This window comes from Myotis lucifugus, unplaced genomic scaffold, assembly GCF_000147115.1.
Source record: "Myotis lucifugus unplaced genomic scaffold, Myoluc2.0 scaffold_4403, whole genome shotgun sequence".
In the NCBI taxonomy this organism is placed as follows: domain Eukaryota; kingdom Metazoa; phylum Chordata; class Mammalia; order Chiroptera; family Vespertilionidae; genus Myotis; species Myotis lucifugus.
Window position 1 is genome coordinate 1 of NW_005875451.1, and position 12,121 is coordinate 12,121.

General features: G+C 54.2%; 1 protein-coding gene across 1 annotated transcript; it reads right to left on the reverse strand.

Annotated features, from left to right (window-relative positions):
* Positions 1-448: 448 nt before the first annotated feature.
* LOC102420135 (equilibrative nucleoside transporter 3-like) lies at positions 449-6,932 on the reverse strand (the record flags this gene model as incomplete). The annotated part of the gene is made up of 2 exons (XM_006108931.3): positions 449-675; positions 6,850-6,932. Coding segments are annotated over 2 exons (310 nt in total), but the record flags the coding sequence as incomplete, so codon positions are not given.
* Between the last annotated feature and the right edge of the window lie 5,189 nt (positions 6,933-12,121).

Sequence of the window (12,121 nt, forward strand, 5' to 3'; positions counted from 1 at the left end):
CCTCCCTCCCACCTGCCTCTGCCCATGTAATTTTCTTACGCGCCCACTGAGACAGTGTGCAGACCGGCTTATGGTTCTGGTGGAAGTGACCCTAAATGGCGAAATCATAAAAGAAAATAACATTCTGCCTGGGTCTCTTGGGATGCCTGTTCTTGTAACCCAGAGCATGCCACCGGGAAGCCCAGCAGCCATGGCAGGGTCCGGGTGGAGAGCAACCCTGGCCCCAGCCCCAGCCCTGGCTGAACTTCCAGCCAACGGCCAGCACCAACGTGCCAGCCAGGTGAGCATGCCATTTGCAGATTTCTGAGCAAAACAGAACACAATAATAGGTCATGGAACCACACCTAACACTTCCTTTGCTCAAAGGGCAGTCACGTGCTCCCCTCTGGCTCCTTCACGTGTCACCGGCAGGACTAACCTGGCCGGCTGTCTGGACCCCAGCTCTCACCTGATATCAGCGCCTGAGAATTCCTCATAGGGAAGGAGCCCGTCATGCCGAAGACGCTGCTATTGAAGACGGTGGAGGTGCCACTGAGGATGGCCATGCAGGCGATGGTGACAGCAAAGAAGCTGCGGGTCCAGGAGGAGGTGTCCACCTTCACCAGCACGGTCATGACCACGAAGATGGCCAGCATGACAGACAGCGAGGCCAGCACACGGACATGAACCGGAACTCTAGGGTGAAGACGCAGAAGTGGTTAGACCCCCTCAGGCTCCATGCCAGGCCGGGGGTGGGGGACATTCTTAAGGGAAGCAGGGGAGCTCAGGGACTGGGACTGTCCATCTGCAGTTAGGAGGCCTGGGTCTGAATCCTGCCCTTCCCAGAGCACTCGCTGTGCGGCCTTGGATAAATGACTCAACTTCTCTGGCTTCAGCTTCTGCATCTGTACCACAGGGAGGGGACTGAGTCTATCCGCCCAGTGGCTGTGAGGATCTCCACAGGGGTGTGTGCAGAGTGCAGTGGGCAGTGTCCGGCTCAGAGCAAATGCTCGGCGGACGCTGCTTCTTTCTGTCTTGCTGTGAGGTTCAGGACAGAGCATGAGGGCTCCTGGGGCAAGCCCCCGCTCCTCCTGCCACAGGGCTGAGCTCCTGCTGACTTGCTCTAGTGTTTGACAGAGTAGCAGTGCGGGGAGAAAAGAGAAAGAAGGAACACATCATCACTATCATGGTCACAGCAAACACTGGGCACTTAATTTGTGTAGGTCCGCTACTAAGCATTTTCTATGTGCTAACGCTGACTCCACACACCAGCTCCACAGACAGGCATTCCTACCTATCCCACAGGCACAGAGAAGGACACTGAGGTCAGAGAAGCTGAGGAAGCTGCTCAAGGTCATTTGGCTGTGAACCCAGGTCTGGCTGCAGTCTGGTCTCAGAATAGACACTCCAGTGCCCCCCGGAACAAAGGAAGCACAGGTGGTCCAGACAAGCGGCCAGGGCAGGGTTCTCCTGGGATGGTCTCCGTTGTGGGCAGCAGCTGAGGCCAAGCTGTGCAGCTCAGGGCCAGCCCCCTGCCCCACCTCCCACCCCGAATGTAAGCCCTACACTCCCCCCACCCCCCACCCTGCCCAGTCACTGCCCTTCAGGGAGGAGAGGGAAGGCTGACTCTCAGAGAAACTGCACATTCTTATTCCAGGGAGAGAGAACATCATCTAAAGAGGCTGCTTCAAAAAAAAAATAATAATAAAGAGGCTGTTTAAATCATCAGATTAGACTAAGCTTTAAATCGGATTGGAAGTTAAGTTAATTTTCCTGCTAACCAGTGGGTGAGGGCTGGGAGAAAAGCCAGATTAGTTATACACAATTTCTTTTTTTGACTAAAAAAATTATAAAGATTTGAAAGGTAGAAAAAAATATACGTACATAAATAGGTGTGAAATGATGAACATGAAAAGCAAGAAAAAAATTTTTCTAGTGCTTTTGTGGCCCCAGGCTAATCTGTTCCCTTCTGATCCGGCTGACGGAGCCAGTGCTGCCTCTGCTTTCTGAGGCAGAAGGAAGCCCAAGAAGTGAAGGGATGGTCCGGAGCCGTGGTGTAATCTGTGGGGAGCTGGGACTAGAACCCGGGTCTGCAGAGCCCCAGCGCAGCAGAGCCTGGAGGCAGACCTTACTGGAACTTCCCAGGTGAAGAATGAGAACATCTTTCTTGTGTCTCTTGTGTCATCTGTACCACAGGGAGGGGACTGAGTCTACCTGAAGGAGTGGCTATGTGGATCTAAGGGTGCCAACTAACACAAAGAGGCAATCACGGCTTCCAGCTGGGAGCACATGCTCAGGGTGCCCGCCCCTGTGCCTGCCCTCTTACTAGGAAGCAGGCTGCAAGTGACAGGTGATTAACACCTGCTAAGAGCAAACTCAACCAGTGCCCAGGAAGGAAGTGGATAAACACCCCAGCTCCTTCCCACGGGGCGTGTGCTTTCCAGGAACCCAGAGCTTCCCTGGCAGGTCAGGCGTGGTACACCCCATGGGCATTCTTTTTTAGTGCTTTTGTCTATTTATTTATTTATTCTATTTTTATTATTACATATGTGTCCTCATCCCCCCATTTCCTTCCTCTCCCTTCCCCACTCTCCTACCTTCATCTCCCAAATACACTACTTCTAAATAAAATCCTTGTTCCGGGGTCTATTTCTGGGGAGCCCCACACTAAGACTCATCTTCCCGGGGTCCGCAGGGGTCTAGGCCTGGGCAGGAGCTGGTGGGCAGCCAGGTGGAGCACCGGAATCCCCGGGGCCCTGAGCATCTGTGTAAGTGCACACAGGTGCCCTGGAGGCTGGTGGGCAGGCCTTACCTCTGATGCTTGGGGAGATCCTACACACTCAATGCTGCCACACAGTGCCCCGCCCTCCCCCAGCAGCTGGAGCTGCCCCCGTTCACCCCCAAAAGAAGAGCCAGCAGGGACTCCTCAGAGACTGGAGTCCTGGCCAGCTCTGCACTGACTCACTATGTGACCCCACACGAACAGTCAACCTTTCTGGGCCTCAGTCTCCACATCTCCAAGAAGAAGAGGCTGGATAAGGTAACATTCAGCCCCTTCCAGCTGATGACTCTAAATCTGAAGACACCCAGTGGCGAGAGGCTGGGGACAAATGCCCAAAGGTGTTAACAGTTCCTTGGGGCAAAAAGAAGGAACCGGCCAGACCAGGAGGTACGGAGCTACACAGAACAGGGCCTATGTAAGCTGTTATCCTGAGGGCTGGCATGGGCCTGGCAGGCACCTGGCAAACATCAGCTGGATACACGAGCGGACAAGCAGGGGTACCAGCAGTGCAGGGGCGGCTTTCACACTGGGCCTGAGCCTCCCACTCTGCCTCCTGACCCCTCAGCGTGGCAGGGAGACAGCTGTGAGCACCTGCAGCGTTTCCAGCGGCCTTGGGATAGCTTCTGCCTCTACCCACCTCCTCACAGGCCCTGCAGGACAGTCCACCTCGGGAGCTCTGGGGCCTCGCAGGAGCTCCTGTGCCTGTCACCACCCCGTATGTAGCTACTTGAACAGGACGGATGCTTTGGAGAGAGTGGGGACTTCTTCCCCAGCACCCACAGGGTGGGGAGGGGAGGGGAGAGTCAGGGATGAGGAGGTAAATGCCACATGCATTAAAAAGCAAAGCAAGCCACCTTTGCCTCCACCTCCCCATAAGGCCCCTCACCTGCACGGGTCTCCTCCTGGCCTGCTCATTACTGGCTGCATAACCCCTTCTCCTCCGTGGGCCCCAGGCGCTCGGGACCTGGCCCGGGGCTATTTTCAATGCTCATAAAGCTTTATAATACATGCTAGTGCAGCCTGCCCCACATACACTAATGGGGCACGCTGGCTCCACTCTCTGAAAGTGGTCCAGGGGATGGTGATGCTGTTGGGATTTTAGGGGAAGTCTTGACAAGTGTTGCCCCGGTGTGGGTGTTCTGCACTGGGACAGGGGAGGCCGAGATTGCTCCAGCGCCTGGACCCGGGGCAGGTCACACGGCCCTGAGACACGGAGAGGGTTGCCAGCTGTCCCAGGCTGGCTGCCAGCTCCCCCACCCCCTTGCTTGTGAGGCTCAGGACCCCAGGGGACTGATTTCTTCACAAATCTCCCACATGTAAATCCTCCTCATAAGTATTTATGATGCTGAGGATTGAGCATAATAAAACGCTCGGCGGTTATGGATGAGCCAGTCAGAGAAAGCCAGGGTTCTCCAGGAGGCGAGAAAACGAGACGTTTCATTCTCGCACATTAAACAAAAAACAGCTCAGCCTCAAACCACCTTCCGGGGGGCTTGGAGCACTCCCCACATTGCTCTCCCGTGGCCAGCGGAGGGCAAGGCCAGGCTCGGGCAGGCTGGACCTCTGGAGGAAGCCTGAATTGCTCAGCCCTCAGGGCCAGCTCTCTGCCCAACCAGGCAGCCCTGGGTCCCCACTGCAGCCCCGGGTCCCCATTGCAGGCAGACCCAGGCCTTCCTAAGCACCTCCCTCCTTGCAGCAGCTGGAAGCCAGGGCGGGACAAGCCCTCAGGTGAAGGGTCTGAGGTGTGGCTCTGGCTGCAGGGAGGGGCCGGAAAACCTGGGGATCAGGAGGTAGGGGGCCCAAGGTTCTAGGCACAGATGTGGGGGAGAAGGATCCCAGTTCCAATGCTGGCTGCACCTTCTTATCAGCCATGGGACCACCTGTAAAACAAGGCAGTAAGTTTCCTGTTCTAGGCTGTGGCAGGGATCAAAGGAGGGAGCGCGTGTTCAGAAGTGCTCAGTGCTCTTCCTAGAGAGTATTCTATTCTCCCAGGGCCCTAGGAGGGCCTTCCCTGCCCCTGCTGACCCCAGCCCCAGGATGGCTCCTGACCTGGACTTCACCACCGCTTGGTAACTCAGTCATGACACAGCCGCCCTCCTGGGTTGCTGTGCAGCCTAAGTGATACAACATGGGATCTGCAGGCATCACCCCTTGTTACAGCTCAGATAGAGACTCCAGATCAGGAAGGGGCAGGAGCTCTCATTTATGTGCGCCTGCGCTAGCCCAGCTGCACAAGTGAGTGGACAGAGGGTCATGAGAGAGGCTTAGAGAGGAGAGAGGGTAGTGAGGAGCCGAGGGACTCTCCCCATGGGGCTGTCCCCCTCCTCTTCCATCCCCTTCCTGTCCTCATGCTCTCTTTCAAGTCACTGCCAGGGACCCAGCTGTGCCCTCCAGGGGCTGACAGTGCTGAGGGAACCCCTGGCTCTGCTCCTAGCTCCATTCCTCCACCTCCTCAGGTCTGGGGTCTCTGGAGGCTGCACCCCCACCTCTTAGGACACTGAAGGTAGAAGGTAGCCCCATGTGCCAGGACAAGGGCCCTGAGGCCATCTGAGCACCGTTCTCCTTCTTGCTCTTCCAGCCTGCACTTCGGTTTGAAGATGGGTGCACACTCTTCAGCATTCCTTCCATTGAGAGAGGGGGTCTCTGTCCCCTTGGAACCAGGGGGCTCTGTGACTGCCTTGGGCAGTCGGTGACGCAGAGTGACACCATGTGACTGCAGAGAGTAGGTTACGAGAACCACGTGGCTTCTGCCTTGTCTCTTGGAGCACTTGTTCTTCAGCCACAAGATGAAAGGCCCTACTACCTGAGGCCAACATGGGAGAGACTACAGGGAGAGGGGAGCGGAGGGGAGGAGAGGGGAGGGGAGAAGAGGAGCCCCCTAGGAGGCCAGCTCCAATCCCAGCTGTCTGCAACCACATGAGAGACACCAAGTCAGAGCTGCCAACCGAGCCCGCTGATTCCCAGAATCATGAGAGATACTAATTATGGTTACTGTTTTAAGCCACTATGCTCTGGGATAATTTTTACACAACAGGTCATTGGAACAGCCCCAGAGCGTAACATGTTTGGAAAGACTGGCCAGTGCAGGCTCAGCACACATGAGGCACATGTGCTGCCCCCTCTATTCTGTACTCAGGCAGACATCACTAATCCATCCCAGCACACTCCCCAAGGCCAAACGTGCCTTAGATTCCTGTTCAACCAGAAATCCAGGCAATCACTACAAATTGAGCAAAGTTAGGCAAAACGGGTTTGCCATTAGAGATTTAAGGTTTCAGTAGGTTGTGCCCCAATTCAGGTTTCTGAAACATGACGTAGCCGCTGTTATCACCTGGCGATAGCTCAGAGAATATGCAGGCACAGTAGCTGGGGCTGTTGGCCTTGTAAACCTTGACTGAGGATGGATGGCAACAGCCACCCACCCAGTGGGGTCTACGGGCCATGCTATTGGCCTGGCTGTCTCCTAAGTCATTCCTTCTTCCATGGCGTGTCCAGATGGCGGCTCTCTCCCAGCCCCTCACTAACAGGTTGGAAGTTCCCCACTGATCCCTTTGTGAGTAGTCGACACACGAGCTGGTGTCACCAGCTTAGCACCGAGCAATTAGGTGAGCCAGTCCCCACAGCCAGAGCCAGACTCATGGGATGCCAGGCTCTTCACTTCAACCTGCTCTCAGAAAAGCTCGGAAGACCAGCTTCCACAGGACTTGCTTCCGGGCCCCGCCTCACCATCCAGGTGGTGTCCCTTGGCTGCAAGGCCCACAGCCAGGGCAGCCATTGATAGACAGGCCCCCTGGAGAGGAAGATGGAAGAAGACCCACGTCCCCCGTCTCCTGCTGGCTGCTGATGCCATGTCACAGAGTGTGGCTCAGAAAGTCCGCTTCCAGGCGGGGCCTCCCACCAGCAGGGCCCCCCCAGGTAACCGATCTGACTTCCCAATCTTCACGGAGGAGCCGGAGCTGCCTGCCTCCTACCTTGGCGGCCACCCTTTAAGCAGGCAGAAAAGCAGCAGCTATGGACAAAGGGAAGTGGAAGAGGCTGGCAGGGAAGGTCGTGGAGGTCGGGCTTGGGAGAGGGGGGAACGGGCCTACCTGTTGACAAGCAGGAAGTTCGCCACAAGGCACAGCACGGAGGGCACGGTGGACGCGATGGAGAGGTAGCTCTCAAAGTAGTTCTGTAAGCACAGAAGTGAGGAGGCCACTGAGGTTACTCGGGAATGAGGGGAGGGGCCCCCCAGAGCATAGAGACAGGGCTCCTGTGGGGGCCTTCTCCCTCCTGTCTTCAGAAACCTACAAGAGATGGGTAAGACACTCCTGCCCCATCTCCAACCCAGGATCACTCCCTGGGTCAATCCACACACAGACACCGATATGAGCCGTGCTAGGTGACAGGGACATAAGGAAGGAAGAAGCATTGCCCCTGCCCGCAGAGTGGCCCCCAGTGATCTGCAGGCTACACTCCCCCTAGTCTACCTGCCCCACCTGTGGACGAGGCAAGGTGAACAGGACTCAGTGTACGTCTACAAAGAAAATATTTGCCCCATCAGCCTTCTTAGCCCGAGGTCAAACTCCAGAATTACCCACACGGGCTTTGTTATGGCTCAACCACATCCTTGGTTCTTGCAACCAAGTGAGGCCTCTTAAAAACACACCGGGCCCTGATCCCTGCAGGGAAACGTTGTTCTGGCTCTGGATTAGCTCCGTCAATAGAGCAGCTACTAAATGTCAAAGCCATTTGGGGAAAAGGCTCCTAGACTGGCCAAGCTGAGGAAACTGGGCATTTCCTGGAAGCAGCACATGGGCATTATAGACAGAGAGTACAGGAGCCCACAGACGATAAAGAATTCCTGAGCAGAATGTGCTGGAACCTATGGCTACAGAAGCTGTGCAGCAACCAAATGTGTTTTACAAAACTCGGAGAACTGTCCACTTATTAGGGCGGATTTTACTGTGTGCACATTATCCCTCAATATACTTGTCTAAAGAAACAACACTGGCCCTGGCCGGTTTGGCTCAGTGGACAGAGTGCCAGGACTGAAGGATCCCGGGTTTGATTCTGGCCAAGGGCATATGCCCAGGTTGCGGGCTCGATCCCCGGGGTGGGGGGGGGGGGGACGTGCAGAAGGCAATCCATCAATGATTCTCTCTCTCATTAATGTTTCTTTTTAAAAAAATATATTTTATTGATTTTTTACAGAGAGGAAGGGAGAGAGATAGTTAGAAACATCGATGAGAGAGAAACTTCGATCAACTGCCTCCTGCTCACCTCCTCACTGGGGATGTGCCCGCAACCAAGGTACATGCCCCTGACTGGAACCGAACCTGGGACCCCTGAGCCCGCAGGCCGATGCTCTATCCACTGAGCCAAACCGGTTAGGGCTCTCATTGATGTTTCTATCTCTCTTTCCCTCTCCCTTCCTCTCTATCTAAAAAACAATAAAAACATTTTTTTAATAGGTTGAAGATCACTGCTAGAGAGCATAACAGGTGCTCCTGCCCGTTAAGAGTGGAGTGTACCACTGGGGGTGTAAGACAGATTGTGAAGGTTTTTTTAACATCTCTAAACACCACAGGAAGTGACGTTAGAATTCTGTGACCTCCCCCACACCCCCAATCAGAGGTAGGAGCAGTGTGTTCTGAGGGAATTCCAGGTGGGGGAGTGGGATGAGGGGGCTAAGTACTTGAGGGAATGGGAATGGGTGTGGGTTTGGGGACGGGTCCCAGAGGAGGTGGGATGTGAGTCAGAGCTTGAAACAGAGGGTCAGGTCTCTCTTTTCTGGGAGTCTCGCTGCAACGGAGAGGCCAAGAAAGACAGATGTCATAATGGGCTCCTCCAGTCTGAAGCACAGACGCGGCCACCATCCTTTGTAAGCCTGCAGAGTGCTTTTGGTCATTGAAATCTGCACCCTGAATGCAGGCCATGGCAGCCTTGCAATTAAAATGATAATCACAGCCCGCGTGGCCCATGAACCATGAGCCTTAGAAATAGCCTTCCTCCTTTGAGGTGCCACCTCATTGTTCCTGCCCTGATGGGCTCAGCAGCCTGGACTGGTCCGAGGCACTCAGTCAATTACATCTTGACACAGTGGCTGGGCCTACGTGAGGCAGGCAGGCAGGCGGGAGAAAGGGAAAAAGGCCCAGAGGAACAGCTGGCTGCAAATGGGGGCCAAGACTGCCCCGATGCGAGCCCCCAGTGAGGCGCCCGTGGTTCCGTGGCTGCTCAGTCCAAGGCAAGCCCATGCAGGACCTGACTCTGCCTTTTCGAGCAGAGCAGGCTCCGGTTGCCTGGCGTTTTAGGAATGGGGGTTTCTTCGGTAACTGAATGTTCTAGTACAGTGGTTCTCAACCTGTGGGTCGCGACCCCTTTGGCAGTCGAACGACCCTTTCACAGGGGTCGCCTAAGACCATCCTGCATATCAGATATTTACATTACGATTCATAACAGTAGCAACATTACAGTTATGAAGTAGCAACAAAAATAATTTTATGGTTGGGTCACAACATGAGGAACTGTATTTAACGGGCCAGAAGGTTGAGAACCACTGTTCTAGTATATTAATAAGCAGAAAATGTGGAAAGCTTAAATACTGACAAGTGAGTAAGGCTATGTCTCCCTTCTGCTGACTGAGCCCGTTTCTCTGCTTAACAAAGAGCAGGAGGGGGTGGAGGCATGAAGATGGGGGCGGGCAGGCAGAATGGACTGGACCCTGGGCCATCTTTCCTCTGGTACAGAGGGGGCTGCCGATGGTGATGTAGGTTGACTCAGCACATCCCATGGGGCTTTTTCTTCAACCTAATTCCTGACATAAACATGTGGTGTGTTTTTATGTATTTGCTGCCTTTGCTTGTAAATAGAGTTCTAGCAAAATGAGGTGTGGTGGGCAGACTCTTCAGGTGGCCCCAGGATCCCAGCCTCCTGTGTTCACGCCCCTGTATGATCCCTTTCACTGAGTGTGGACAGGACCCGAGACTGGACTCTAACCAAGAGAAAACAGCAGTGGTGGCAGGTATACATGATGCTTTGCATGGGACTATGTTACATGAGATGGTAGCACCATCTTGCTGAACTTTTTCCTCCTTTGATGGCGCGGAGGAGGCAAGTGGCTATGCTGGGGACGCCCACGTGGTAAGGACTGCAGGCAAGACCGCTGGTTGCTGAGAATGGTTTCTGGCCAACACCCAGCAAGAAACCAAAGCACTCGACCTACAACTGCAAGGAGCTGACTCCTGCCAACAACCCAAACCAGCATGGGAACGGCCTTTTCCAGTCAAGCCTCCATGAAGCCTCGGCCAACCCCTTGACGGCTGCCATTTGAGACCCCGAGAAGGACCCAGCTAAGCTGCTGCCAGGCTCCCGGCTTACAGATACTGTGAGACAATAAGTGTGTGTTCTTTTAAGCCACTAGATTTACAATATTTTGTTAAGCAGCAATAGATTCCTAATTAATGAGAGTTTCAGACAGCTGAGTTCCTACTAACCAGGGTTTTTCTGAAATTGCAGCCTTCCTGTTGCAATTTAAATTCGGTTCCTTGCCCTGGCCCCTGTGGCTCAGCTGGCTGACCGTCATCCCGTGCACAAAAGGTGGCGGGTTCGATTCCGGTCAGGGCACATACTCAGGTTACAGGTTAGATTCCCAGTCAGGGCATGTGCAGGAGGTAACCAATCTATGTTTCTTTCTCACACATATAATGACGATGTTTCTCTCTCTCTCTAAAATTAAAATAATCAACTAAAAGCCCTAGCTGGTTTGGCTCAGTGGATAGAGCGTCGGCCTGTGGACTGAAAGCTCCCAGGTTCGATTCCGGTCAAGGGTACATGCCTGGGTTGCAGGCTTGATCCCCAGTGAGGGCCATGCAGGAGGCAGCCAATCAATGATTCTCTCTCATCATTGATGTTTCTCTCTCTTCCTCTCTCTTCCTCTCTGAAATAATATATATATATATATATATATATATATATATATATATATTTTAAAAATCAATCAACTAAAAAAAAAGGAATATTATTTTTAAAAAATTCAGTTCCTCAACAAAAACAGGGACAACTGATCATGACCTTTTATTCAACCTCCAGCCAGACAAGAAGGCCAGTCTGTCTGCCCCTTTAAGCGTAACAAAGGCTACGCATGCTGACTACATCATAGCCTTTGCTCACTGAGTCTTTGGCTGAAATTAGGATCATTTATGCAAGTGGCATTGCACTGATTTCAAGAACCTGAACTGAGTTTACTACCCCCTGGATCTGCGCACCTTGCCTGCCCCTCAGGCCTCTGCCTTGCAACTTGGTCCCATGGTGTTAAAGCCATTGCCACCGCTGCCAGCAAAGCGGAAAAACCCCTGTGCCTGCACTGCCTGGGCCCCACCGGCTCCCTGGTGGCTGGGGAGGGGCCAGTGACACTCTCCGAAAGGGGAGGGAGGCAGCCCGTGAGGTAGACTTTGACCAGCAAGAGGCAGGCGAGGGGAAAGAGACCAGAGAGACACTGCTTGCCCTTCCTCTCCTTCAACAGACTCTCCCAAAATGTGGTGGCTCCACACGGCATCGTTGGCGACAGCCCGGGTGTCTGAGCAACCAGCTGTGTTGGCTGGGAAGCTGTGGCCAGCCCAGCAATACCGCAGCCTGTTTGCTCTGGTCCATGCCTGCCTCACTTCCCTCTCCCCGCACTCTTACTTCCCCACGACTGCTCTCCCTGAGGCGGTATTTGCACAGAGGCGTTCTCAGGCTCCTAAGAAATGCTCCACAGTGAGACCTACATTCAATACTTGATTCTGCACTTTGCAGACCTGCAGCTGGCATTTCCCGCCTGGGTTCATCTCCTTTGCTTCTAGGAGTGCTGGGGCTACCTTCTCCCATCTCACTCAAGGAAAGAGAAAGACATTTGAATTCTGGTTCAAGCTCATGGCAAGTAGAATGGGAAGAGGACTGCTCCCTCCAGAGCAACCCGTAACCGTCATCCCATAGGGCGATTTCAGGGAATGCGACGCTTTGGGATAATCGATGCCATAGCTCACCTCCACTGGGCCCGACACCTGAGAACTCCCTCAAAGGTTCTGCTGTTTATCCCACCAGGTGCCCTGCAACATGGTTGATGAAATGGCCTCTACCTCCAGGGGTGAACCCAAGGACCCCGAAGGCCAGCTGTGGCCCCAGAGGAGGGGAGGGCAATGGTACTGGGTTACCTCCTACGACAGCAGAGGCTGTGCTTTGCACACCACAGGGGGCCCCATCCCGTGGACTGTAAGACAGTGGAGCCCCTCAGAGCTGTGCAACATGGCAGCCCTGGGGCCGGGTTGGGTCTTGCGTAATTGCAGGTGGAGGACGGTGTGTGTGACTCAGCAGGAAGGCAGGGCTGGCAGGTGGGCTGAT